This window comes from Chrysemys picta, chromosome 10 (genome assembly GCF_011386835.1).
Source record: "Chrysemys picta bellii isolate R12L10 chromosome 10, ASM1138683v2, whole genome shotgun sequence".
NCBI classification, from domain to species: Eukaryota; Metazoa; Chordata; order Testudines; family Emydidae; genus Chrysemys; species Chrysemys picta.
Genome location: NC_088800.1, coordinates 78719939 through 78747784, shown reverse-complemented (window position 1 = coordinate 78747784; position 27846 = coordinate 78719939). Strand labels below are relative to the sequence as shown.

At 49.3% G+C, this 27846-nt stretch overlaps 1 protein-coding gene across 2 annotated transcripts; it reads right to left on the bottom strand.

The window, feature by feature from the left end:
- Nucleotides 1–27846, bottom strand: LOC101945909 (cytochrome P450 3A19-like). 2 transcript variants are annotated; one of them, XM_008164715.4, is made up of 13 exons: nt 27643–27846; nt 21526–21619; nt 20091–20143; nt 17560–17659; nt 16888–17001; nt 13121–13209; nt 12024–12172; nt 11304–11431; nt 10241–10328; nt 8050–8210; nt 7129–7355; nt 4945–5107; nt 1–2947 (listed from the first exon to the last, which is right to left on the bottom strand). In XM_008164715.4, exons 1-13 carry the CDS (start codon nt 27711–27713, stop codon nt 2852–2854), a joined length of 1533 nt encoding a protein of 510 aa, XP_008162937.1. In that variant the 5' UTR covers nt 27714–27846; the 3' UTR covers nt 1–2851. The 2 variants fall into 2 exon arrangements, with proteins under 2 accessions (XP_008162937.1, XP_065416216.1); XM_065560144.1 differs by lacking the exon at nt 27643–27846 and adding an exon at nt 22149–22298.

Genomic DNA, 27846 nt, shown 5'->3' with positions numbered 1-27846 from the left:
TTTTTATTTTAATTATCCTTTTATTAGTACTTTTTGGATTAGTAAATATGAAATCACATCACCTATGATACAGAGCATTCAGCATTATGCTCATTTGGAATTTAAGAATGACAAGGTCCAGTGAGCCTTCTCTGCTCTCAGTATCCAAGAGAGAGAGACATCCTTCTTCCAAACCCAAGTCCTCCAGGACTCCAAGGGCTTTCCCAGCACTGCACCTTGCCGTATCACTACAATTCAAATCAAAGTTATAAAATGGAATAATAGAGAACAAAGTTAGAAAGTCATAACTGGCCTAATATCTATGTAAATAATCCCTCTCACAGGAGACCACTGGATACAATAAGCAAACAAATAAAAAGAACACATGATATGCTTCACTCCCACTTAGCAAATTACTGCTCATACATGGTACCTGCTTATACCTAGGGTGCTCTAGTTATCTCATCTGCAAGCTGAGCCATTTTGCAAGTCTTTAGTAATAACAGTCACCTAAAAACATACCAGAATCTAGCCAAGTCAGCCTACAGCATCACATGACCCAGGAAAATAGCCCTGGATGTCACCTCCCTCCTGGGGTTGTAAAACCAGAAGACAGACAGGGCCAATTTGGCAAGAAATAGGAATGGGGACAAAATAGGCAGCACCAGTCACATATGGGCAATTTGCTCTACACCGTGATTTCAACTGAAGTGCCAGAAGAGACTGACAATGTCTGAATAAAATTGCTGAGCAGGGCCCAATATCCAAAAAGCTTCATAACTGCAGCTGAACCTAGCAGTGTGAATGGTGTCTCAAAGCCAGTGCTCAACTAAAAGGGTGATGGTCATGATACGAGGGGTATTAGGGCTCATCTAGACTAGGGTAATTTGCACCAGTGTAGCACTGATGTATTTACATTGGGGCAGACCCTTAGTGTGGACACACTGCACTTCTACAAAATGGGGTTGGCATCAATGCAGCTTATCCCAGTCAAGTTCCAGGGTAAGCTGCAGTGGTGCAGCATCTACTCTGAGGGGGTTGCAACGTGTAGTTATACTGGTGTGACGCAACCAAGCAGAAGCAAAGCTTCAGTAAGGGGAATGTATGGAAGTAAACCTCACATGGGGGGAGGGATAGCTCAGTGGTTTGAGCATTGGCCTGTTAAACCCAGGGGTGCGAGTTCAATCCTTGAGGGAACCATTTAGGGATATGGGGCAAACATCTAATTGGGGATTGGTCCTGCTTTGAGCAGGGGGTTGGACTAGATAAGCTCTGGAGGTCCCTTCCAACCCTGATATTCTATGAACTGTGACCGGTGCTAAGAGAGAGAGACCCTCCTGACCTCTCCTTCTAAAGCATCAGATCGTCCAGAAGACTGGCAGTGACTTTGGACTAGGGTCAGAAACAGCACCAATAAGTCTTTCAAACCAAGCAGAGACCTCTGATGCATTGACAGTTGACAGAGACAGTGCTGCTGTAGCACCAGATTACATAGCCATTGGGGGCAGAAGGCTCTTTGATGTCTGATGCCTGGTTTACACTTAAAAGGTAGATCGACCTAGCTACGGAGTTCAGGGGTGTGAAAAATTCCTGACCACTATGGTTAAGCCATCCTAACCTCCAGTGTAGACATGGTTTGGCAGATGGAAGAATTCCTTCATCAACCCAGCTCCCTCCGAGACCAATCCCTGTACCACGTGCATCTGTCCACATGCTGCCTATGTTTTGACTTCCTCTTTACCTCATCTCTACATTCCTAACTTATTTTGTCCCTTGCTATCTAGTTCATAGTAAATAGTTCCTGGGGTGTTCTCCCTCTTCTCTTAGCTGGCTCTGACATTCTGTCTTTTTAGCCTACTAACCTATTTACTTCGCTTATTTAGCACAAATGTCCTGTTTTCAGCCTGATGATTCATTTATCTTCCTAATGCTATCTTCCGAAGAATGGGGCCTCCCCCTCCATGTATCAATCACTCATGTCAGGCTTCAGCTGCACTCCCTCTCGGGGAGGTGGATTACCTCCTACATTGACAGAAAACCCCCCTCCATTGATGTCAGAAGCGTCTACATGATGAGGCTACAGTGGTGTAGTTGCAGCCATGCCACCGTAGTGTCCATAGCATAGACTAAGCGTACATCTACGCAGTAGTCAAGAGTGTGACTGTGACGTGTAACCATAGCCGAGCTTGCTTTGAACTAGCTCAAATAAAATAAAGACACTCCAGCAGCACAGGCTAGCTGCTTGAGTACACACCTAGTGTCCCCAGGTGCGGTTGTACAGCCCGGGTGGTTCTGGTTTCACTGCTAGTGAGATTAAAGCTAGCTCAGGTACGTCTACCCACGCGGCATTGTAAACTAACCTGGGGCATGTGATTTTTATACAGAGTCATAACAACCTCAACTTTGGCTGAGTCTAGCCAGATGGGAGGTGACACCGTTTTTGTCCCAACGCCGGGAGGCCTGATGCTCATGTACGCTAAGCCCTGCTCTGGCAGTGTAAGGGGGCCTGAAAGCGGGTGCATACCCTTAAAGGTCCCTTTAGACTGTCCGAACAGTGTAAAGGGGTCCCTGGTATAAATCAGAAACAGGCCAGGGTCTCTGTTATTGCTTTGTAAAAATTGAACTCTGCTCAGCCTGTACTTTGTGTGGGTTTGTTTGCTAGAAAAGCCATCCGCAATCTCCGATTAAAATTTGGTATGCTGTATATTCACAAGGCCCTGCTTTCATGACAGCTGGGGCTTTTTCTAGATATTGCTTTTACTTTCTCTATGCAGTTTTACATGGCTCATTCCTATTCTCATGGGAGTGATAGAGAGACAAGTGGGGCGGAAGGAGCAGCTCACAGCAGCCTCTGATCCGCTGCAAAATTCTTTTACTCTTCTGGATCAACCTGGGTTCTGGGGACCATCTTCAGAATGATTGGCTTCTTGGGCTGCAAGAAACCCTTCGTGTCCAGCACCAGAGGGATCTTCACCATTAGTAGAGAAAAATCAAAAGAAAGCTAGTGAATGCAGAGAGCTATAAAGGGACACAGCAGACATTACACCCCTCCCAGGCTTTTCTGACAAAAGCCCAATGCCCTGGGAACAACTAAGGGCATGTTGTCTACACGTCGGTGTGGGGTTGTGATTCCCAGCTTGAGCAGACATACAGGCGCTAGCTGTCATCAAGCGAGCATGCAAAAAATAGAACGTAGCCATGGCAGCATGAACCGCAGGAGGGGCTAACTGCCCCGAGTACATACCTAGGGTCTCTGACGGGGACACACTCAGAGCAGCTACACACTATTTTTAGCATGCTAGCTCAGAGAGTGCTTGATCTGCCAGCTCCAAATGTGGACATACCCTACAAAGCACCCATTTAGGGTGACCAGATAGCAAGTATGGAAAATTAGGACCCGGGAGTGGGGGTAATAGGTGGAGCCGGCCCTGGGTGCAGTACAGGTATAATGTTCTCCAGTAGCAGGATCAATATTGCCTTCAACTCTGGCCCCCTAAGATATTGATATATTGGGAGGAGCTCAAAGGAGAACCACACAACGGATGAGGGAGCTGGACATACAAGGATAGGTTTTATGAGGTAAATCTTGGCTGAGCAATGACTAAACAGGGACATGGTAGCAGTCTGTTAATAGCTGATAAGTGTAAACACTAAGGCAGGAGAGGTATTGTGTGTGACATGCAAGAGTAATGGAATGAAACGAAGAAAGGATTATCAGACTGAATAGCCGGAGAAACTTCCTGTCAGTGAGAGGCACCAGGCCGTGAAACTGTCTGTCCCAGGGACAGGCTGGAAACATCGAACCAGGAGACTTTTAAAACTAGTCTGGAGAGAGCAGCAGAGGATGTAGTGCTGGGAACAGTCTTGCACTTGCAGAGGATGGGTAGGACATGGTCTATTTCCCTGTCTAGCTCTTAGGGGATTCAATGCTGCTGAGATTCACCAGTTCAAGCAGGATACCCAGCATCCTCCTTCCCAACAAGACAACATCAACAACGCAACAGGTTGCTTCAGGCTTCCTACGGGCTCATACCAGGAATCCTGAGTAACCTCCTGATGCCTGAAGTTTGGCTCTCAGTACAGCCTGCATCACTCAGCCCAAGGGGAAAGCAGCCTCTTTGAGCATATATTTTGGAGTGGTATTTTGGTGGGCAAGCTGGAGGAGCTACATAAAGCTACTGGCATTAGTGATATGATACATATTTAACTAGTCTTCCTCTAATTAAATGAAACGGATCCATTTCAGGACTAGAAAAGTGTCTTTAGACTCAGGGGAGGCTGGGTAGGTCAGTGGATTGTTAATGGGCTGCTACAGTCTTTCACCTCCAAGTTAACAGTTCAGTTACAGCTCAGGTCAGTAGAGTTTAGAGCTGAGCACTCACAGCCAAGAAAAACTTCTGCAAATATCTGTTTGATTTTTAAAACAAATCTGGTTTGAGCATGTTCCTGGCCATTGGGCTCATCTTCCCCCAGCAAACAAGCTCGTGGACAATGACGTCCTTGGAAACGACACATTTTACGGGAGTGCTGTAGAATATTCACAGAAAGCAAACTTAGAATTTGAAATTGTAAGAACCTGCCCTGAAAACCTAAGAATAACACTCACTTAGCTGGGAACAGAACAAACTTTTCCCAAAGCAGTTACAGACAAAGAGCTTACAGCAGGGATTATTTGACATATACTTTCAAATAGCAAATTGCACCTACTTTATGTCAAATATAAATTGCACCATCTCCAACTTTCTGAGTGCCTTGCTCAATCAGTACATGTATGAATCTGAAGCCCAAGCAAGACTGAGGACATGCTGACAGGAGGAAGGAGGTAGTTTGAAGAATTTGCCTCATCTATATAAGATCTCCCAATATCGAAGAGCCTAAGCCCTGACCACGAGGCAACACTTCCCACGAGCGAAGACCATCACAGGAAGTAAAACAAATGATACAGATACAAGGCTGGATTCTCACCGGGGTGTCTTTGCAGGTTCTGAAGGAAAACCTTTGCAACAGCACAATCATGGCCACTTTCAGGCTGAGAAGAGCAAACCTCATTCCAATGCAGTTCCTGGGACCAGCTCCAAAGGGCAGGAAAATGTAGGGGTCAATGCTCTCTCTGTTCTCTTTACTGAACCTGTTCCAATCAGAGAAATTAAGAAACAAGTTAGGAGAAACTATTGTCTCAGGACCTGTCCTTTGGCATGCTCAAGGGATTGGGAGGAGGCAAAGGCCTGTTTTGCATATTTCAATCAGAACTCATATATTTCCCATGTTCCTCCATCACCTTACAACTTCCATGCTGGTGCCTAGAATTTGCTGTATATCTCCAGGGCCTTCAAATGAGCAGGAAGTCCTAGAATATACTAGTGATTTCAGAGTAACTCTGTTCTCAGAACTGAAGTTGAAATCCTTCTCGTCCCAGAAACTAAACCCAGAGTCCATATCACAAAAACCAGCTCTAGATCTTCTTATAACAAATAAATGGACAAACAGAGCAAAGGTCTCTCCCTGTCTGGTCTGTACAAGAGCTAGCTTTTGAGACGTGCCGCTCAGAAGAGAAGAGATATTCTTTCTTTGTGCTGCAAACCGGACAGGATCAGTGAAATAAAAGAGCTTTGCCAGTGAAACATTTAAATAATCCTAAGTCAAAATGACAACTTATATTTTTATAGCACATTCCATTCCAAAGTACTTCACAGATTTAAATGGGTCTACAAACTAGATAAGGCTCACTGCAATCACCACTGAAATAGAGCCTCTGGGGTAGAATGGAGCAGCTGTTTAACGGCAGACAACAACACTACACAAATGCTTAGACTAGGAAGTGAAGACGAATACTATATCTAACTGTAATGGGGAAAGGTAGGCTAGGTAGATTATAATATCCCAGGCTGGAATTTAGCTAGAATACCCGTACTCTTATGAAAAGCAGCATGGGAACATTAATCACCACAAGTGGACAAAATGTCAATTTTACACTTCATCTGAACCAACAGTACCTCCAGAAGGCCAGCACTCTAGGTTGAGTCTGAGGTACATATGCAGTGCTGACCCAGAGGAACGTGGTACACCTACTTAATTCCCAACACTGCTTCCCAGAGCACACACACACAATGTCAGGTGTTCCTTGGAGCTCACCCATCCAACTGCTGAGGTGGCCCTACCATGCCGGGCTTGGGAGAGCTGTTTGGAGCGCATCACAAAGAGGCTAAGTTGACTTCAGAGTAACTTGTGCGGAACTTCTAGTTCTTTAGTCATTTTTACGTTATTCATTCTCATCTCTAATGGTGTCCCCTCCTGAGTGGTGCTATCTGCCATCAGTTGTATCACTTGCCAGCTATGTATCTGATACTAAAGCAGAGTTGGCTGCCTAGCACAGTTCTCATCACTGTGCGTAAATCCAATTGGGTAATTACATTTCATCTGTCTAAGATTCCTCATGCAGTTTCAGCTGGACATGTTATTCTTCACATCTTCTAAACTTTGGCCTGGTGCTGTCATGCACTGTTAAACAGCTGCCCTGTTTCACCCCAGAGGTGGGTGCATTTCAATGACTGGGGATTAGTCTGCAATAGTTTGTAGAGTTTGGGCTCTTCGCATGAAGACTGCTATATAAATGTCAGCACTTAATATCATTATTGAGAGAGAGAATTATTCCTGGCTCTCTGTGCCAACTCAGAATAGCTGCTGGGCCTTTTGCAATCCAGTGAGGGTTAGGCCACCTAATTCCATCAGATTCTTGCCTCATTTCTCAGGGTCTGACCCATCAGTAATTCCTGAGCAGGGAACATTCATAACGTGAACTGGAAAATTAAATTTTATTTTCTACACCCCTTTGCCCTTCCATTGCTGATCTGCATGGCACCGTGCCAGTCACCCTATTGCTCTTGCTTTAATGTCTGGCCATAAACCCCTCAGTGTTATAGCTGCTGAGCACTGGTTTCAGTGTCATTTTCTTCAATACAGTTAATTAAATTCCATGCACAGTTTATGGATGTAGATCATAAAACTCCCCGCACGGCAACGCTAGGACTGGATGTCAGACATTAATAAATGCCTCATTTAAATGCTATAGTCACGCTTCCCCCATTTTCGCTGCCATTTTCACTCACAGACAGGAGGAAGCAGCACGTCTTCCCCCTCCCTGGCCCTTACCTCTCGGGCCTGAACTCTTCCGGCTCTGGCCAGTATTCCGGGTCCTGATGCAGCACGTAGGCTGGGATCAGTGTCACGGTGCCTTTCGGAATGGTCACTCCGTTTATCTCAATGGTTTTCTTGCAGACTCTTTCGATCCGCCCACCTGCGGGGAAGAGCCTGAGGGTTTCATTCACCACCATGTCGAGATACTCCATCTGCAGGATGGCGTCGTAGGTGGGAGCCGCCTGGGGAGGGAATGGCAGAGGGAAACAGATTTTCAGGTACAGAGGAGGCCATCTGAGGGCTTGCCTGGCTGCGTATATGCACAATAGCCATGCTAAACAGATCGGGATGACGATGGGACCCGGGGGCAAATCGTCATGTCCACCTCCAGCAGGACAGCGCCCTCTAGCATGCGGCTGAGGTTCTGGTACAGTGCTGACCCAGAGGGCTGCTACTTTAAATACTGCAGCATCAGGATGCCAATGGTTAAACTGGGGCTAGTTAGGCCCCGTCTTGCAGATGTGGGCTCAATGAGGCTCCTGTATCCAGGTTCCCCTTCAGTAGCCTCTGCCTGTGTCATCCAATCCAGAGGTTGTCTAAGATGGACACCAGGGAATGACCTCAATCCCCGTCCTTGGTCCTGCCCCGCCCCGCCATTCCAGGTGCCCCCTGGCACAGACAGGCAGGTCGCACGAGGGAACTTGCATAGACGTCTCTGCTCCCTGATTCACCCAGATGCTATCGAAAGACTGGGATACTATGGCCAAAGGAAGCCTTGGTCACAATAGTGCATGGTGTAGGATTGACAGCCGTGGTGGGGGAAACCTCCTATGCACAGAACAGATGCTCCGCCTTCCACCCAGGTTGAGCTCAGCCCCAGCCCAGCAGCGACCAGAGTGCGTCTGCTGGACCCAGAGCCCTGCAAACCCCTCTGACCTTGTTGGGAAGAGCGGCGTCAATCTCCTCCTGCAGTCTCTGCTGCACGTCGGGGTGAGTGGCCAGGTTATATGAGAGGAAGTTGAGGGTGGAGCTGGTGGTCTCATAACCAGCTAAGATAAAGACAAGGGCCTGCGCCATAATTTCCTTGTCAGACAGAGCTGGAAAAAGAGGAATGAAAGCACACAGGGAGGGTGAAGCCTCCCTTCTATACACTGACCAGCTCAGATGAGAGCCCTATGCCTGGGTTTACTACAGTTCCTTTGCTGATCCTTTCACCATAACAGCGAAAGGTCCATCTGACGTGGGTTAACCCCTCTAGAATCCAATAAGCAACAGCAGCAAGTGGTGGACTTGACTCCCCTCTCACCCTGGTGTAAATCAGGAGTAACTCCATTAAAATCAACTGAGTCACATCCACGTCCGTGAGATGGGAAACAGGCCCATTGAGTTTATTCGCTGCAACACAGCAACCTGAAGAGCAGGCGTAGGAGAGCCCCTGCTCTGGAGAGGGTTTGCGGAACTGCACTCCTGCTCCATAGAGCGTTTGAAAATATAAGAACGTAACAGAGATATTCATAGGTGGACAGATGTCTGAAACTCTCCCCTAGGCTCTGAGGTGAACTGCAAGCTCCTGAGGGAAGGTCTGGACTGTGCTAAGCACGCTGGCAGCACTCTGCAATAATTATTATTTAACAATTCTACTGCAACAGGGTCAGAGGCCACAGTCAGGATTGAGGCCCCATCGTGCAAGGTGCTGTACAATCACCTGCCCCAAAGAGCTTACAAACTAAGGAGAGGGATAAAATAAAACAATGTACAAATTTTACTTATATGACACACATTTTTATACTTGATTATGCATTGTTTTAAAATATAACCACGACATCTGAACTCTCTTTGATTACTGTCGCGGGGTGGTTACCTGGCTCCTGAAATAAGAAGAGTGAGAACAGCTGGGGGAAGCAGCACAGCTGTGGCCAGCTCAATTAGGGCCCAGCTGGCCATGATAAGAGGGCCGGGGGCCAGGAGCTGGAGGAGTCTCTCTCCAACCCTGGAGGGAGAAGGGCTAGCTGCCATGGAGCAAGGTACCTGAACTGGAGCAGAGGTACTGGGGCAGGAGAGCTACAGCCTGGGGATAGGCAGAGGCAGTTGGTCCTACCCGCTTGCCAGTGAGGAGTGGCCATGACAGACTGCCGTCTGCCCCAGTGAGCGGGGGCTAGATGACGACTGAGGCAAGGTGGGTGTAGAGGGGTAGGGATTCTCCTGGGAGGGGAGACCCAGAGTGGGGGTACTGCAGTGGGCAGAAACCCAGGGTAAGGGGCACCGGGGTCCGGGAGGGACACGGGGGCCCTAAGGCAGGCGAGACACCGGCCTGCAGAGGGCTCTCTGGGCTGTACAAGAACTAATTCCCAAGACGACCAGCAGGAGGCGCCGTGCCGGTGAGTCGTCGCCTCGCTACAATTACCCTTGGCCTCCCTTTTACTGCTGGCTGAGTTTCTTATATAGGGTCTTGACGAATGGCATACAGGAAGGCAGAGTAGTTATTGGCTTTCCAGGGAGAGCGTTCCATGTGCAGAGGAAGACGGGATGAAAAGAGCGATGGGAATGACAGACAGGTGAGTGATCAGGGCTAATGTCATTGGCAGAGTATGGGAGGACGTGGCAAGAGACAAGGGCAAGGGCAGAGAAGTAAGGAGATATAGAGAGAGATATTAATTATAGTAACTAGGAGCACCTAGGGCCAAATCCTGAGTCATTTGGCCTGCTGGCTTTGATGGTTTGATGGCTCAGATTTCACACCGGGAAATCTCCAGTTAGGTTGATTAAGTGCCTCGGGATTTGCCCCTAGCTCATTAGGTTTGATTCTGTCCCATTTCATATGCAGCACACATCATTACTGTCCAGATTCTCAAGAGTGCTGAGAATCAACAACTCCCATTGGCTTCAGTAGGGATTGTGGGTGCTCAGCATTTCTGAAACTCCAGCTGTTGGCATTCAATTCTCTATTTCCGAGAGAGATCCAGATCACAGCATGCATTTCCGGAAAGCACAGAACTTGCTTTGGCGGGGGTGGCAGGGGAGGAATTTCTGGTCATCCTACTGACTTGTACTAAAACCCTGCCCCTCCAAAACTCTATATGAAACATCCCAGCTAGTGGCTGGGAGGAGGAGGGGCCTGCAGCCTTACCTTTATAGGAGTGTGTCGTCTTATTAGGTTCAGAGCTGCCATTTGAGCTCTGCGAGTCAACCATCAGCTGCAGGAAATCCACCCGGTCCTGGGGATGGAAGGACAGAGTCAGGGCAGATCTACAGCACAAATGAAGGTGTGCTTGCAGTGCAGGTAGGCATGCCCATGCTAGCTTTAATCTAGTTAGCACAGGTAACAATAGTAGTAAGGACACGGTGGCATGGACTTCAGCGCAGGCTAGCACCTTGAGTACATACCCAGGGTTCCCTGCACACTTGTACTGAGGCCGCTAGCCTGCACTGAAGCCCATGCTGCCACATCTTCACTACTGTTACCCATGCTAACTAAATTAAAGCTAGCGTGGGCTATGCTGTAATCACACCTTTGTGTGCTGGGTAGATGCACCCTCAGAGGAGCAGTGGGTGGAATGAAAGGCTAGTCCAGCACAGGCTTCCCCTCTGATGCTTCAGCCCCAGTTCCTCCATCAGTCCAGCAGCATAAGGAGGATGAGAAGGAAGCCCTCAAAGCATGGTGGCTAGGAGGCTCCTTAAGGTGCAGGCTGGAGACCCATTTTGAGCAAGGGGATGATTTTCTTCTCATGGAAGCCTGAGCAGGACATTTTTCCAGTCTCACCCAAATTTGGCAAACCGAGAGCTAGTATGGAGTGTCGCCTTTGGGGACGGGCTCAGACATCTTCCCCACATAGAATATGTCTACACCGGAGCTGAAGACGCAATTTCCAGTGGGAGGAGACATACCCGTGCTCGTTCCGATTGCGTTCGCGTGCTAAAAATAGAACTACAACTGCATCAGCATGAGCAGCGGGAGGGGCTAACCACCTGAGAACGTACCTAGATTCTCAGATAGAATTCTACTTGGGGTGCTTAGCCCTTCCTGCTGCTTGCGCCGTTGCAGCCACACATCTATCTTTAGCACACAAGCTCGATCAGAGCTGGCTTGGGTCTGTTTCCTGGAGCTGGAAATGACATCTCCAGCTCCAGTGTAGTCATACTCTCGGAGCGAGTGCATGCATGATAAGGAAGACGAGGTGGGCCAGACTGACCGAGTGGTCGTTCTTCTGCCGCTCCTTCTTTATGCGCTGGATGATGTTGAGGAAAAAGTCCAGGAATCCCGAGGGAAACAGACTCACGTTCAGCTTCTCCAGCACTGGCGTGAGGAAGGGGAACATCACTGAAAAGGAGAGAAACAAAACCGTTCCCCTCGCTGTTAACAGACTGCAGTAAGATGTGAGCTCCAAGGCACAGCGGGAGCGGGAGCAGGGTCTGGGCTACTCGCCAAGAACAACTAGCCTGCCAAATCACCTTTTTCTGGTGCTTCTGGCTCTAATGACAACTGGTGACTCCCAATTTACTTCACCTAGTTCAGAAGCCCAGTCAAGAGGGATAACAGGAGCCCATGGTTGTGGGGTGGGTGGGAATTTCACTTGAGAATCTCCTGACTTTTACCCCTCTACTTAGCCAACTGTGGTGCCACATTCAGTGTAGTTGTCCTGCCAAGGGAATAAAAGTTCTCCATCTTTCCTCTGCATCCAGTTATTTTGCTGGGTACTGCAGACTGAGCTGGCCAAAAGAATGGGGGACAATCTCTCTATATAAGTATCTTTACAAACCTGCCTGGGGGCCTGATCCTACAAGGGGCTGAGCACCTCCTGAAAAGTGAAGGGGACCCTGAAATCACCAAGGAGATGATGGGAGATAGGGTACACAGGCCCTAAGGCACTAATCCAGGAATCTGAGTCTTTAGGTGTGTAGGATCCTCATACCTACTGACAGGAGCAGTGGGTTAAAGAAATTGAATGAGAGATACTTCTTGATGTAGGCGACCAGGGGGTCGTTGGGGTTGTTCATAGAGTCAATGTTCACACTAAATGAAGTGCTGGCCACCACATCCAAGCTGTAGGCGCCGAAGATGCTGAGGAGAGAGGTGGAGAAAATGAATGCGAGGAACTCAGCAAGACTAGGGGATCTTCCCAGGGAGAATCCTCAGCACGGAGAACTTCCCCTGCTCAAGGACTCAATACCTCCAAAAGCCTGGAACCTTGGTCCTATCAAAATCGAGTCCTTGCCCCAGTTTGGGTATAAACAGGACACACTTCCCCAGTTTTTGCCAGTTCCCTTTATGACTAAATTGCCCTCAATCTCTCTCTCTATGAGCCCAGCACACTGGACGGTAGGTGGATGGAGCTGAACTGCAGTACAGGGTAGCAAAGAACATGCTCTAAATTCCATCAGCATTTGAGAGCAAGCACCTCTCATCTCTAAAAGCGACTGTTAAAATTACCTTAAAATGCCTTTTTCCCCTTCTGCAGTTTGTCATGCTCCTGGGATGGGCCTGATTTCTCCCATCCCCAACAAGACTCTGCCCCTTCCCCCCCTCCCACAACAGCTAGTAGAGTGACAAAACCACAGAAGTGTAGTGACTAGAACTGGTCTTGTCTGATCCGGGCAGAGAGAGGCAGCACGCAACTGAGAAATGTGCCATGAGCAGGACTGTTATGGAGATTGTCTCCATGTCACATCTCAGGAAAGGTGGGGGAGAAAAGTGGGAACATAGAAATATCTTTGTGGGGGCCTGGTCCCTATTGTGGAAGCATCAGAATATCCATGTGCATTTTAAATAAAAGTAAACACATCTTTACAGTGTGATGGGCATTGTCTCGAGTGGAAGATGCTGTGTGAAGGCTGTCATAGCCTCTCCAACTCAGCTATACTTCACAGAGATGAAATGTGCAGCATGCTTAGGGCAAGCTAGAGCCAAACCAAATTCTGTGGCTAGGGCTACCTTTGAACTCCAAAGACTTGCTCCCCACACCTGTGGTGAACACAGGCTCTTTCCTGCCAGCCCAACAAAGCTACTCACCTTTTCATTTCCAGGGATTCGTCGTTATCCACTTTCTTCTGGATGTTTTTCACTAAAATCTCTCCATGGCGATTCATGAGAGGAAACATCTGAAATGCAAACCAAAGCACGAGGCATTGCAGACGCCTTCTGGTTCCTGAGGCAGGGTCATCGCTAGGTAACTCAGCATTGCTATATGCTGGCTGTCCCCTCATAATGATCAACACTCTGGTTTGAGGGGGGCATCATTACAGCCAGGGCTCAGACATGGTTGGGGATAAAACAGGGTTGCTCTTATCTCTGTAGTTGTTCCACAGAATCATCTGGGTGTGAACTAAAAAGGGGTCCCCCCCACAACACACCCAGCTTCCCCTCCAGAAAGCATCACATGGTGCAAAGGCCAATGCAGTGCCGTCCATCAGTGACACAGGTAGATTCTGTAGCTGTCTGCCCTGAAGGGAGAGCATAGGTGAAAAGGATTGAGAAACCCATGTAGTCCATCTCCCGGCTACAGTGTGGAAAGCACCAGCAGTCAAGCACCCACTCTTAGTGCTGGGCAAATAGGGTTTTTTTTCTGGTTTGGGGGCAATTCCTAAAAATTGGGAGGAGGGGAAAAAACTGTTTTGGGTCAAACTGAAAAGGTGTTGTTTGTTTGTTTGTTTGTTTTAAAAAAATATTTGGCAAACCAAACAGTTGAAAAACATTTCATTTCAGGTTGAACAAAATGTTTCATTTTGACAAAATCAAATTGTTTCATTTAGATTTTCACCATTTGTAAACTTAAAAAAAAATTAAAGGAAGCTTTTAAAGGAAAAGTCATGTCAAACAAAAAAAATCAAAACTTTTCAAAAATGTCAAAACAAAATGGCTAGACTTTTTGGGGATTATTTTTCAAATTATTTTGGATTATTTTATGGTCCCCTACTTCTCTATTGCAAGTAATGGAAATTTCCAGAGGCAGGTATAAAGCAGTATGGAGATAACGAGGTTAGTTCAATCAGGGAGGGTGAGGTGCTCTGCTAGCAGTTGAGGTGTGAACACCAAGGGAGGAGAAACTGCTTCTGTATTGGATAGCCATTCACAGTCTTTGTTTAATCCTGATCTGATGGTGTCAAATTTGCAAATGAACTGGAGCTCAGCAGTTTCTCTTTGGAGTCTGGTCCTGAAGTTTTTTTGCTGTAAGATGGCTACCTTTACATCTGCTATTGTGTGGCCAGGAAGGTTGAAGTGTTCTCCTACAGGTTTTTGTATATTGCCATTCCTGATATCTGACTTGTGTCCATTTATCCTCTTGCGTAGTGACTGTCCAGTTTGGCCAATGTACATAGCAGAGGGACATTGCTGGCACATGATGGCATATATAACATTGGTGGACATGCAGGTGAACCCCTCAGACAGAGACCAACATCTACAAGATCTTCACCAAGCATTCTCAAAACTACGATACCCACACAAGGAAATAAAGAAACAAATCCACAGAGCCAGACGTGTACCCAGAAGCCTCCTGCTACAAGACAGACCCAAAAAAGAAACCAACAGAACTCCACCGGCCATCACCTACAGTCCTCAGCTTAAACCTCTCCAACGCATCATCAGTGATCTACAACCCATCCTGGACAATGATCCCTCACTTTCACAGACCTTGGGAGGCAGGCCAGTCCTTGCCCATAGACAACCCGCCAACCTTAAGCATATTCTCACCAGCAACCACACACCGCACCATAACAACTCTAACTCAGGACCCAACCCATGCAACAAACCTCGATGCCAACTCTGCCCACATATCTACACCAGCAACACTATCACAGGACCTAACCAGATCAGCTACAACATCACCGGCTCATTCACCTGCACGTCCACCAATGTTATATATGCCATCATGTGCCAGCAATGCCCCTCTGCTATGTACGTTGGCCAAACTGGACAGTCACTACGCAAGAGGATAAATGGACACAAGTCAGATATCAGGAATGGCAATATACAAAAACCTGTAGGAGAACACTTCAACCTTCCTGGCCACACAATAGCAGATGTAAAGGTAGCCATCTTACAGCAAAAAAACTTCAGGACCAGACTCCAAAGAGAAACTGCTGAGCTCCAGTTCATTTGCAAATTTGACACCATCAGATCAGGATTAAACAAAGACTGTGAATGGCTATCCAACTACAGAAGCAGTTTCTCCTCCCTTGGTGTTCACACCTCAACTGCTAGCAAAGCACCTCACCCTCCCTGATTGAACTAACCTCGTTATCTCCATACTGCTTTATACCTGCCTCTGGAAATTTCCATTACTTGCATCTGAAGAACTGAGGTTTTTACCCACGAAAGCTTATGCTCCAATACTTCTGTTAGTCTTAAAGGTGCCACAGGACTCTCTGTTGCTTTTTACAGATTCAGACTAACACGGCTACCCCTCTGATACTTCTCTATTGTTTATCTGCAGGGTCTCTGATTCTTTAATTGTTTCCATCTGTTCAATAACTAATTTTGCAAGATTTAAATCAACTAAGGTGGTGGGATGTGATTGGTTAAAGAATTGTTTCGTAATGGATTGTGCTTGGTGAAAAATACTGTTTGGTAGTACTTTAGTTCAAAATGATTGGTTATGGTACAGCTAAGCAGGACTCAAGTTTCACTATATAAACTGGGGTCCAAAAGGAAGTTCTCTGGAACCTAACTGCAGGACACGGGCCAAAATCAGAGCTGCCAGATCTCAACACCCTGCCAATTATATTGTGCAGAACCTGGAGCCCCAGATGATCTGACCCTGACTGGCCAGCAGGAAAAATTCATCTGCCTTATTGGGAGTGATGAGCATATATGCTTAGTGTGTAGGGTGACCAGATGTCCTGATTTTATAGGGACGGTCCCGCTTTTGGGGGCTTTTTCTTATGTAGACACCTATTACCTCCCTAACCCCATCCTGATTTTTGACACTTGCTATCTGGTCACCCTATTAGTGTGTGTATTCGGTTTTGGTAACTGTTAATAAATAGAGGTTAAGGATATTACCGTGTTAGGCTCTTTCACTGGTAAAAGGCCCCACAAACCCGCAGAAGAATACTCCCTGAGCCTAAGGACTGGGTAAGGGCGGGGTGACTAAATTAACCCCTTGTGCCCACGGAAAAGTAAAGCTGAGGCGCTCTATAGTGTGCGGGTAACAAGCTGTGGCGATGAGAGTGACCGGAGGGGCTGGCTGACAGAGTAGGTACCTATTATCTCAGATGGGCACGAACTTGGGGTGGCTAACCTGTCTTGCCACCCATGGTCCCACGGCCACGCTCTATTTTTAGCATGCTACCTGGATCACAGCTGGCAGGAATATGTCTCCTCGAGCTGGGAATCACACCCCCAGCGCTCCGACTGCGGATCTACCCATTGTGCTGCTGTCCTCATCGTGAAGAGGGATCAGCAAGAAGAAATCTCAGGTCAATGGTGGGATCCCCGGCAACAGATTGCCATACACTAGTATGGCAAATCTTGGAAAGAGAATGTAGCCATTTCATTTCCCCAGAGGTCAGTTCTTTACTCTCAGTAAGGATAAGAGGCCATGATGAGGGGCAGAATGGGGAAAAATCCACCACCCTCATCCTGACTGAAAAAACATCATGTTGTGGAAATGCACATAAGGATGGGTAGGCAGAGGCCCTTTTGGCAAATGAGTATAGTAAGGGGATGAGTGGCACAGCAAGATGATTTTCCAGGTGGCTCTGTATTCAGGCACCAAATCCAAATAGCTTTCAAGCCACTGACCCAAACTGGAACTATTAATGTAATCTGGACTTCACCTCCTTTAGTTTCCCGCTGGTGAACGTTGGAGAGAGCACAGTGCGAATCCTTTTCCACTGCTCATCTGTAGCTATCGTAAGGGCAGACTCCAAATCTCCACTTAGACCAAAGATCTAAAGGGGGAGAATAAAGCAAAAGGTACCTGCTTATACAATGCATTGTGGTAGGATTTCAACCAGCACCTTCACATGGCCGTCCTGAACACAGAACTCTGATTGTGCCCACAACGCCTTAGCAATGGGACCCCTGCTGCCTGTACCAGGAAACTCTAGGATCAGGCCCATTATGGTACTACTGCAATATGGAAGCAAAGACCTTGCCCTGCCTCGTGGGTGAAGCAATGAATTGTATGCAATGCTACAGTATATTTGAACTGAAACACTCCAAATATCAATCAACCTGGCCTCACAACCCCCTCTGAGGTCAGTATCATTACCTTTGTTTTATAAATGGGGAAACTGAGGCACAGAGATGGGACGTGTGACTTGCCCACAGTCACACAGTGAGTCAATGGCAGAGCCGGGAATAGGACGCAGGTGTCCTGTCTCCCAGGCCTGTCCTGGGAGCAGCCCGTGTTACTGAAAGGTTGCATTGCTCTGAGAAACCCTGCCTTCCCACCACACACATGCTGCATCAGGTCGGCATAGGAAAGCCCTATACTGGATACCTACCCGGCGATTGGTAAAGAGGGTATAGCACTCTTTCACCAGGATGGTTTTGATGATTACAGGGTCCAGAATAGCCAGGACTGGCTGCCTGCCATCAAAAAATCTAGGCCAAAGAGAAACTCTGAGTCAGTCCTATGTTTGTGTCACATAGAGCAGCAGTGTCTTGGTTTAGTCATGAATAAATAATCATCCATACTAATTTACAGTGCCAATACCAACGGGCCTCAATTCTCCGCATCCCACCCCCTGCAAACTCCCCTAAAACCTGTCAAAAGGGATACGATTCTGAAATTGTTTTATTACTCGGTAAATAGAAGAAATAGGGGTGGAAGAATAGTTCCAAGCGTTGATATCTAGCATTTCTAGCAAATATCTGCACTGCTGACAACAGCATTGCCAAAGTGGGGTGTGTTTAGGCAGGGGGATGCTGATTATCACTGTATTGATTCACTGTGTTTGTGCTGTCTGATCTCTCTCTGTTTCCCCCATTGGTTAATAAATCCGCCCAGATTAGCCCAAATGGAAGAAAAATGGATTTCTCTGCACAGCGTCTCAGAAAAGCAGAGGGGGAAAAAACCCAAACATCTGCTGCATCTGATTTTTTAATCAAAGTATGTAGAAAAACATTAAAATCCAAGGCTTGGGCCCAGGGGTGGGTGAGCCGGGGGTGCAGGTGCGTGTCTCAGATTTCACAAATCTCAAGCACTTTTATCTTTTAAAAATGTTTTGAGCTCATGAAACGTTTCAGAGTTTTGTGCAACAATTTCCCTCTGAGAGGATCCTAAGGGAAATGTGATGAAAGAGCCCCCTGCATTTCTGGCCACACTGTGAAAGAGGCAGTCAGGACTAAAGATAGCTCATGCCCTGATTGTAGGAGGAGCTGATAAACAAGATAAAAACCTGCAGCACCAGCCGGCCAGACAGAATGGCAACTTCAAAGGCTCCAGGCTCATTTTGGGATCTAGAAGCCATGATTTCTGCATGGGTTGTAAAGCTGGGGAAAGACGGTCTCCCTTCCTTGGCTGGGAAGGCTTACTCGGAGCACAGGGGTAAGGTCTGGACCGCACTGAGCGGAGGTGCCATTCTCTCAGGGTTAGGTGAAAGGGGAAGCACTCCACAGACAGAAATGGCGTCTCTGACAGTGCTGCTGCTGAGGAACAAGGGAGAGCACAGAGAGAGGCAGTTTGTGCCTCCCTGGGACACCCAGCACAGGTTACAGGAGCCCTGAGGGCCGCTCAAATTTGTGTCTTACTACAATGACCCCTATGGGGGTTGGCAGGGGAGTGGAATCTTCCAGGAGCAGGCCGGGCCCAGCCATGCCTCCTCCAACCCTTGCTATGCCTGCCCCTATATCCCAGAATGCCCCTGGGATTGTAGGGGGGCAGCTCTGCCTAGCTGTCAGAGCCACATATAGGGGCTCCCTGTGCTGGAGGTATTCCTGGGGGGCCTCCTGCCTGCCCTACAAGCTTTTAGCTCCAGGCTAGCTGGCACAAGGGGCTGTAGGGCCGTGTCAAATCTGGCCCAGAGGGGGTAGGATTGGGCTATTTACTAAGCTGCTGTGCAAACAAAAGATCAGAGCACTATCTGCCATCATCCTAACACTGATCAGAGCGTTACAACCCCAACTGGAAACAAAGGGCGAGAGAAGAGGGTGAAGGGGTGAAAGGGTTAAAGGGCAGTTGGGCACATTCACTCCACCTGGGTAATAATCCAATCCTAGCTTGTCGGCCAGAGGGTCGACACCTGGGCCTTATAAACAGGCTGCGAGAGTTCAGGCAAGCAGGCTGTGGCAAAGGGCACTATTAGGCTACCTCTACACAGCAAAGAAAAACCGGCGGCTGACCAGGGCTGGCTCTGTGACCCTCCCACACTGCAGGGTCCTAGAGTCTGGGCTCCAGCCCGAGCCTGGACGTCTACACAGCAATGAAACAGCCCCGAGTGGCCTGGCCCGGGTTTTGCTTTGCTGTGTAGCTAGTGTAGTTAGTGGCTAGAGGCCTCAGGGAGACTAAGGTTGGGTGGGACAGAGCTGGAGAAAGGCAGTGGAGCCCCAGGGAAGGGTTGAGCACAGTTCCCAGAGGACAGGCTGACTCTGGGACTTTGGACTGCACTTGGATATTTATTATTATTAGGACCAGTCACTTCTCAGCTGGAGGGGCTGAATGGTGCCCAAAGACAGACAGCCTGCCAGGGGTGCTAAAGATGAAAACCCCTGCATCATTGCACCCTGACACAAGGGGGCAGTCTCGAGATGAGCACACCCCATTACAAAGAGCCTTTGAGCACAAAGCGGAAGATCTCAGCGTGCTCCAGTAGCCTCAGTCATATTTTCAGCACAGAGGAACTGAGACTGGTGAACCTGAGTTTCCCCTGTGATCTAGCCTACCACAGCAGGAATTAAAATGCCAAGATAGAGCATTATGTGGAGAAAAAGAGGTTGCAATGACCAATGGCCCTTTGAAAGGATGTAATCATTATGTTTTGCGGCTCCCCAGATCTCACCATGAATTAGGGATTTTGTTCAGTGGAAAACTCACCCCCAAATTTTACCATATTTCTGGAAACACTTCTTGTCGAAATCCAGGATTCCCTGCCAGAGAGAGACAGAGGTTAGATGTCTGCAGGTAAACAGTGAGCAAAGGAGGGCCGCAGCTTGGGTTTCTCCGTAGCAAACCAGAAATAAATGGCAGAGATGGGTCAGGTGGGCTGCCCTGAGGCACAGAGATGGGTCAGAAGAGAAAGGTGGGCTGCCCTGAGGCGCAGATACGTCTTTACTGCCAGAAAGGGTGTGTTCTTAACTTGAGTTAGCTAACACACCTTTTTTTCTGCAGGGAAGACAACTCCTTAGTATGACTCCAACCACCTGGCCTAAAGGCACCACTTACGGTGACCATCTTTGTTGGATGGAAATAAGGGAAACCATATGAAAAAAGAGTCAATGCTTTATTTTAAGGGGCATTTAAGGGACAAGCCATTTCCCATGGCATACCGTGTATCTTTCTCCCAAGTAAACATCTCTCCTGCCCTCAGCTGTAAAGTGTAATTATCAAAAGCGTCAATGTAACAATGTTTGGAATGACGTGGGCAGTGAGGCGGGCTGGCTGTTCCGAGTACAATCCCACTCGAGACCTTGGGATTGTACTCGGAACAACGCCACCTCCCAGAACAATGGCAGCTACATCGACTGAAGCATTCTTTCCTGGACACAGCTGCATCTACACGGGTGGTTAGGCTGGTGTAACTACACCTCTACCCCGATATAACGTTGTCCTCGGAAGCCAAAAAAAATCTTACCACGTTATAGGTGAAACCGCGTTATATCGAACTTGCTTTGATCCGCTGGAGTGTGTAGCTTCGCCCCCCTCCCCCCCCCCGGAGCGCTGTTTTACCGTGTTATATCCGAATTCGTGTTATATCGGGGTAGAGGTGTATGTCAGTCGGGGTGTGGATTTTTCACACCCCTGACTGGTGTAGCTATGTCAACCTAACTATTAATATAGACCAGGGTTTAGCAATGAATTAGGAACCACAATACAGACTTGACATCAATTCCCCTCTCCTAAAGTTCTGAAGCCAAGTTGCTCCCATGGTTGGGATACAATTCTCCTCTCTAAGGGCACATCTACACAGGAACACTCAGGAAAGATAAATTAACTTACCCTAAAGTCACCTAAAGGGGTGACTTTAAAGTGCATTATTTAAAACACATTAAACCCCTCTGTCGATGTTTTTCATTCAGAGTAAAGTGGCCTTTAAGGAACTTCAGATTCATGCCTTGAGTTAATTCAGCTTAACTTTCCTGAATGTCCCCATGAAGACATGCCCTGAGTCTCCTATAGACACCAGGTTTAGACCCCCTATTAAACCTTTGCACAGGAGCAAGGCAGAGACAACCCCCCACCCTACGACCACAGGTTAGTTAAGAGCCATTATCCTCCGAATGGGCAGACAGCACAAACTCCCACCACTCACATTCCGGTATTCGTGGAATGTTCCGATGAAAGGCAGAGGCCTTGGCCCAGGAATGCCCAGCTTCTTAAAGAATCTGTATGGCCAGATCCCATAACTGCAGAGCAAACAGAGAGCAAATACATGAGCGACAGGTCATTTATACGTGAATGGCCTCTGTGCTGACGGTTTCAACAGCTGTCACCATCACTTAGGTACTGCTGAACTAATGGAGAGAGAACGCATGTACAAAGGAGCAGGGCTTTGTCTAGTTGTCTCTCTCTTTCTCTGCCTAATGGGAAGGGGATAAGCGTGTTGCAGGTGCATTTACCTTCTTGTGCCATTCTCCATATGGCAAAATCCTCTCCACCCAACTAAAGCCCAGATAGTCATACTCCATGCAGGTGGCATGAGGGGAGAGGAAATCCACCCCCACCCAGTGCTAGGGTGAGGGACAGCTGCTGTTCCTGTCTATGGGCTGGAACATAGCCGCATTCCACAGCCCTTCAGTGCTAGTCATGCAGGATACAGTAGCCACGGGATCAGCGTAAAGCAGCCCATGCATGGCTTTCTGACTGGTACTATAAGGGGCTCTTACCCTGGCTATCAGCTGTTCACAGATCAGCTTGCAGCCCCTACGTGCTTACCCTATGCAAGAGTTGAACCGCGTGGAGAGCCTTGCACCAGCTCTCTGTGTCACAGACGACTGTCACCTGCAGTGCTCCGCAAGGAGTCAGCTTCCAGATGGTCCCAATAGTCTGCCTTAGCTTCCTTGCCACGTTACTCCACACGGCCTCCTACATGTAGCAGCGCGGGTGTTTCAAACGGAGGTCAGAAGGCTCCGACAAAGCAGCATAAAGTCACTGCCCAAAGCGTAGGAGTTTCAGCAGGGACTCTGCAGTTTGGAGCTGATACCCTTGTCCTTTTTATTTTTATAAGGGCACAAAGTGGGTTCCATTGCCAATGTGTAAAGGATGCAGTATCGGAATCCCCAGCAGGTACGGAGGATTTGGAAACCTGGTGCTGGGATGTGACACCTTCCTGCTGGATAAGGGTGAGATGGAAAGCTCCCAGACGTACCGTGCTGATGGGCACGAGACCCTGGAGAGTGGATGTGCCCATCTCTGTTCCCTGGGCTTTTGCTGCCTTAGCTCAGTGAAGCAGCATGAAAGACCTGAATGGGGCATTGCTTCATTTGCAAGAAACATTTAGATTTTATTTCAATACAGTATAACAGGTGGTTGTTGCTGTTTTGGAAACACCATCTTTCCCTCCCCTAACAGAGCCAGGAGAGAAGCCAGAGGAGCTCCAGGCCTCAGACCTGGAGGGGAGGCCAGCACTTACAAACATGGCTGTAAGATTAGCCACCCAAACCTTCCCCTTTCCTGGGGGAACTACTTTAGGCACCTAAGGGTATAAAAATTTTATTAAGATGATGTTAAAAAAAAAACAGAGTTTGAGCATAGAAGTTTCTGGTTATCAGGGAATAACATACAGATTATAGAGGGTGCAAAATTTGGTTTAAGATAAAGTGGCATGAGGAATACATAATCTGCAATATCCCTGATTGGGGGTAAAAGGTTGATGGGTCAAAGTACAGAGATTGAGATATGAGGGTATGAAGTTCATAAAGTGGCTATGTTCAGGTGTGGATTATAATGAGTGGATATGATGATGAGGATGGATTGACCCTCATTTGGTGAGATTTAATGTTCAGGGAGTTTATGGTTCCAGTTCATATGATCCAACGGAGAAGGTCACTTGGTCCCTTTCTCGTAGTGGGAGAACGATGTCACTCTGGCTTACGCCTCCTGGTACTGTCGGTGGCCGGTGATGTGCTCGATGTAGATGTCCCTGGACCATCGGATGGCGTCTGAGACTAATGAGGCGCCGCATGAGACGTGCGTAGTGTCGACCGATCCCGCAAGTCTGCAGCACACGCTCGTTGCAGGGGTCCCAGGCGCCCAGGGCTCCGACAATCAGGGCGTCCATCTGCACCTCATAGTCCTTCGCTCTCAGGGTGTCAGCCAGGGGGGTGTACTTTTCCAGCTTACGAGCTCGGGCTTCGCAAAATGCCAGAGTCCTGTTCTCAAAGGAGACCGTGACGTCAACGAGGATGATCTTTTTCTGGGCCTCATCGGTGACGACCACATCAGGTCGTAGCTGGCTGTCAGTACTGGCGATGGTGCAGTTCACGGAGATCTCCCCCAGGTGTGGTGCGATGGCTTTCACCAGGCAGTTCTGGATGGCGTTGTGGCGCAGCTGCCAGGCTTTGGAATGGGGTTTGCAGCTGCACAGGATGTGGGGCAGGGTCTCGTTGGGGTAGCCGCACTTCCTGCCACTCTTGTCTTGGTTCCCGTGGCCGACGGCTCAGTTGAGCCGGGCATGGTGGATAAACCGCCAGTCGGCGAAACAGGTGAAACCACCCCCGGCGAGGAAGTGGTTGCTGGCGTCCCACTTGCTGGTCAACTCAAAGGCTTTACCCTGGTCTGGTTTACGCTTCAGGGTTTCCACGTACAGCGAGCGGATGGCAGCCTTCAGAGTCCTCTCCAGCAAGCCCCTGGCCGTCGGGGTAACGATGGTGTTGTCATCGGACCTGATCTGCGGCACCTGGATTCCCAGCTCCTGGCGCTCCTTGCACCACTCCCAGCGGCAGCCGATGCGCTTCCCCAGGTGACGCGTGGCGTTGCAAGTGCAGGACCAGAGTGAAGCGATGTCGTGCCCATCCCATCCGAATTCCCCATCCAGGGAGCCGCTCAGGAAGGTGGTGATGTCTTGGTTCGAGGGGGCTCTGCCGATCCGCTTCTCTGTTGCATCACGCAGGGCGTTCGCCGCAATGTTCCTCACCGTGGCGTTGGGACATGTCAGCAGGCGGAAGGCGTGGGTGATAACCGCGACGTCGCACAGGTCACCCATGCGGGGGACGTTGGCGCTGCTGTGCCTGTGGGTGATGTAGACCAGCTCATTGCTGGCTCTCTGGGGAAGGAACAGCCACTTCTTCACCAGCTTCTGGATGATCCTGTCTGCCTTGTTGAGGGGCACCTTCGCCATGGCAGATCCCCTTAGGGTGAACGAGATGCATGGGATCAGGAAGGTGTTCAAGGCGTTTATCTTCTGCCACGGTGTCAGCAGGGAGGCATCAATCTTGGCGGCGTCCTGCAAGATCTCCTGGATGGTGTCCTCGGGTGTCTGCCGGACACGGAACCCTGTTGGCATGCCCAGGTGCTGGTATGCCTGCCCCTCTGCCAGGGGGATGACGGGCTCACCCTGGATCTGGAACCCCGTTGTCTGCACCGAGTCCCTTTTGCTGCCGTCAATGTGCAGAGTTGCGCACTTCTTCGCATTGAAGCGGAGCCCCATCCAGTCAGTAGCTCGGCTGGTGGCATCTAGCATACCTTGGAGGCTCTCTGGGTCGTCCGCAGTCAGAACCAGATCATCCGCGTAGGCCAGAATGCTGAGTTTCTTGCCGTGCAGGTCAAAGCCGGTCGGGCCTCTGGAGATGGCTCGGATGAGCGGTTCCATGGCCAGGTTGAAGATGATGGGGTTAAGGGGGCATCCTTGTTTCACGCCGCGGCAGATGGGGATGGTGTCCGTCTCTCTGTCCGTGGCGCGGATGGTGGTGGTGCAGTCCTTGTAGAGGTCCCAGAGGATCTGGATGAAGGTTTCTGGCATCCCGAACTCTCCCAGGGTGGCAAAGATGTGATGGTGGGGTATGGACCCAAAGGCGTTGGTCAGGTCAAGCCATGCTACTGCGCACTGCTTCTTGGACCTCCTGACCTCCTGGATGGCCGTCTGAAGGAGGAAGTTGTGCTCGTAGCATTCCTCGCAGGACATGAAACCCTTCTGCACTGAGCTGACGGCGCCCCCGCACACTGACCAGTCTGTGACCTTTGCCACGAGGCAGCTGGCATACAGCTTGTAGATGGTGGAGCAGAGGGAGATGGGCCTCCAGTTGCCGGGGTCGTCTCGTTCGCCTTTTTTGTGGATGAGCACGGTCATGGACTTTTTCCAGGAGCGGGGAACGCGATGGAACTGCTTGCATTTGTTGAAGATGGCAGCGAGCACCAAGCAGCCGGGGTCTCGCTTCTTCAGCAGGGGGTAGCGGATGCCATCTTTTCCAGGGGCGGTGTTTTTGGTCCTCGACAGCCTCGCCTGCACCTCCTGTAGGGAAAAATCTCGTTCCAAGTCCTCTGTGAGGTCGATCCGGGGTAGCGGGGAAAGGCACTCTGGGCGTTGCAAGTTGGTCTGGGCCTTGTGATCAAACACATCCTTGTAGTAGGAGTAGAGCCTCTCGGGCTGGATGGCACAATAGGAGGAGGTCCCGTCGAGGATCTCCCTCATGGCTTTCGTCCGGTTCATCCTGTATAGTTTCTGAATACGGGATGCAGCCGCCGGATCATAGCGGCAGCCGACGTCCCCTCTCCTGCCTTCTCTGGCGGTGTTGTTACGGCTCGGCGCAGGGCATCTGTGAGTGGCCCGTGCGGCTTCCTGGGGTTCCCTCCTTCTGGCCGTAATTTCCGCAGACAGTTCTGCAGTCAGTCTGTCCATCAGGGTGTCGAAGTTCTCAAAGTCCTCAGCCTTTGCCAGCTCCTCCATCGAGGTGGATTGTCACGGCGTGGCGACCCTCGCTCGTGGCCGTCGCTCCTCCTGCTGCGTTGTCTCTGCAGGTTCAGGTGCTGGGATCTACACTGCAATTAAAAATCCACAGCTGGCCAGTGCCAGCTGACTCAGGCTAAGGGGCTGTTGAACTGTGGTGTAGACATTTGGGCCCAGGCTGCAGCCCAAGCTCTGGGACCCTCTCACCTTGCAGGATCCTAGAGCCTGGGCTCCAGCCCATGTCGGAACATCTACACCGCAATTAAACAATCCCTTAGCCCGAGCCAGCTGGCACAGGGCAGCCGCGGGTGTCTAACACCAGTGTAGACATAGCCTTACCCTGAGCACTTTGGCCTGTGTGTCTTGATCAAAGCCCCAGAGGGAGTCAGTATCCAAGCTGGGATTGGTCCCTTGCCATCAGACCTCCCTGCCTCTCATATTTTTGGGCTGCCCCCCTTTGCAATTAGAGGTCATGCTGCCTGCTGAACTATGGCTAGCAGGGAGCTTGCAAGCCACTAGTGCAGTAGGTACATTTCTAGGGTCTGGTCTACACCTACAACATAGGTCAACCTAGCTATGTCGCTCAGGGGTGTGAAAAAGTCACACACACACATACACACCCCGAGAGACATAGTTACGCCAACCTAAGCCCCAAGGTAGACTGAGGAAAAAATTCTTCAGCTACCACCTTTCGAACGGGTGGATTCACTGAATTGATGGAAAAGCCCCTTCTGTTGCTGTCGCAAGTGTCTACACTGCAGCGGCGCCATTGGAGTGCAGACCGACCTTAAGGGTCCCTGTGGAAAGAGTGAGCCCTGGTCTACACGGGGCGGGAGGTCGATCTAAGTTATGCAACTTCAGCTACGTGAATAACGTAGCTGAAGTCGACGTACTTAGATCTACTCACCGCGGTGTCTTCACTGCGGTGAGTCGACGGCTGCCGCTTCCCCGTCGACTCCGCCTGCACCTCTCACAGCGGTGGAGTACAGGAGTTGACGGGAGAGCGCTCGGGGGTCGATTTATCGCGTCTAGACTAGATGCGATAAATCAATCCCCACTGGATGGATCGCTGCCCGCCCATCCGGCGGGTAGTCTAGACCTATCCTGAGAGACGTTATCTTTTTCTAAACCGAAAATCAGGTTCTGTCTTTATATTTATAGGCCAACCCAAACTGGGGAGTTGAAGGCGGGAGGTGCTGTGCCCACAGGAGTGTGGGACCAAATAGACCAGCTCTGCTTCACAGTAAACAAGATGCAAGCCAGAGCGTCTTCTGGCGAGTTTCTTTGGCAAAAGGCGTTCGCCCTCCTCTGTGTATTATCCTCTTCCCCTGTTTCTCTTTTCTCCACCCGTAAGGAGTTCCCTGAAGTCCAGTGAAGGCCATGCCCTTCCCTGTTAGGAAGGCCAGTCCCTCTTCTCTAGCTGAATGTCCATTATTTTCCTGGTCTGCTTCTCCCCTAAATGCTCCCAAAGGCCTTGCAAGTACTGGTCAAACATCACGGAAGATCCCCTGTCCCATCGCCTGTTAGAGGCAGGGTTCTACTTACAGCATCGAGAGGCTCACGAAGGCAATGAGTAAAATCCAGGTTTCTAGGGATAAACTCGGAAGGAAATTCATCTTGACTCCCTGCCTGCTCCAAGCAAACAACTCTCAGTTCCAAAGAGGCTTCTCTGCTATTTAAAGTTTTTCAGCCCTCCAGCCGAGTACGGCAGTTTTTCTGCAAGGGATGTTCCTGGTCACGTGACTTAGT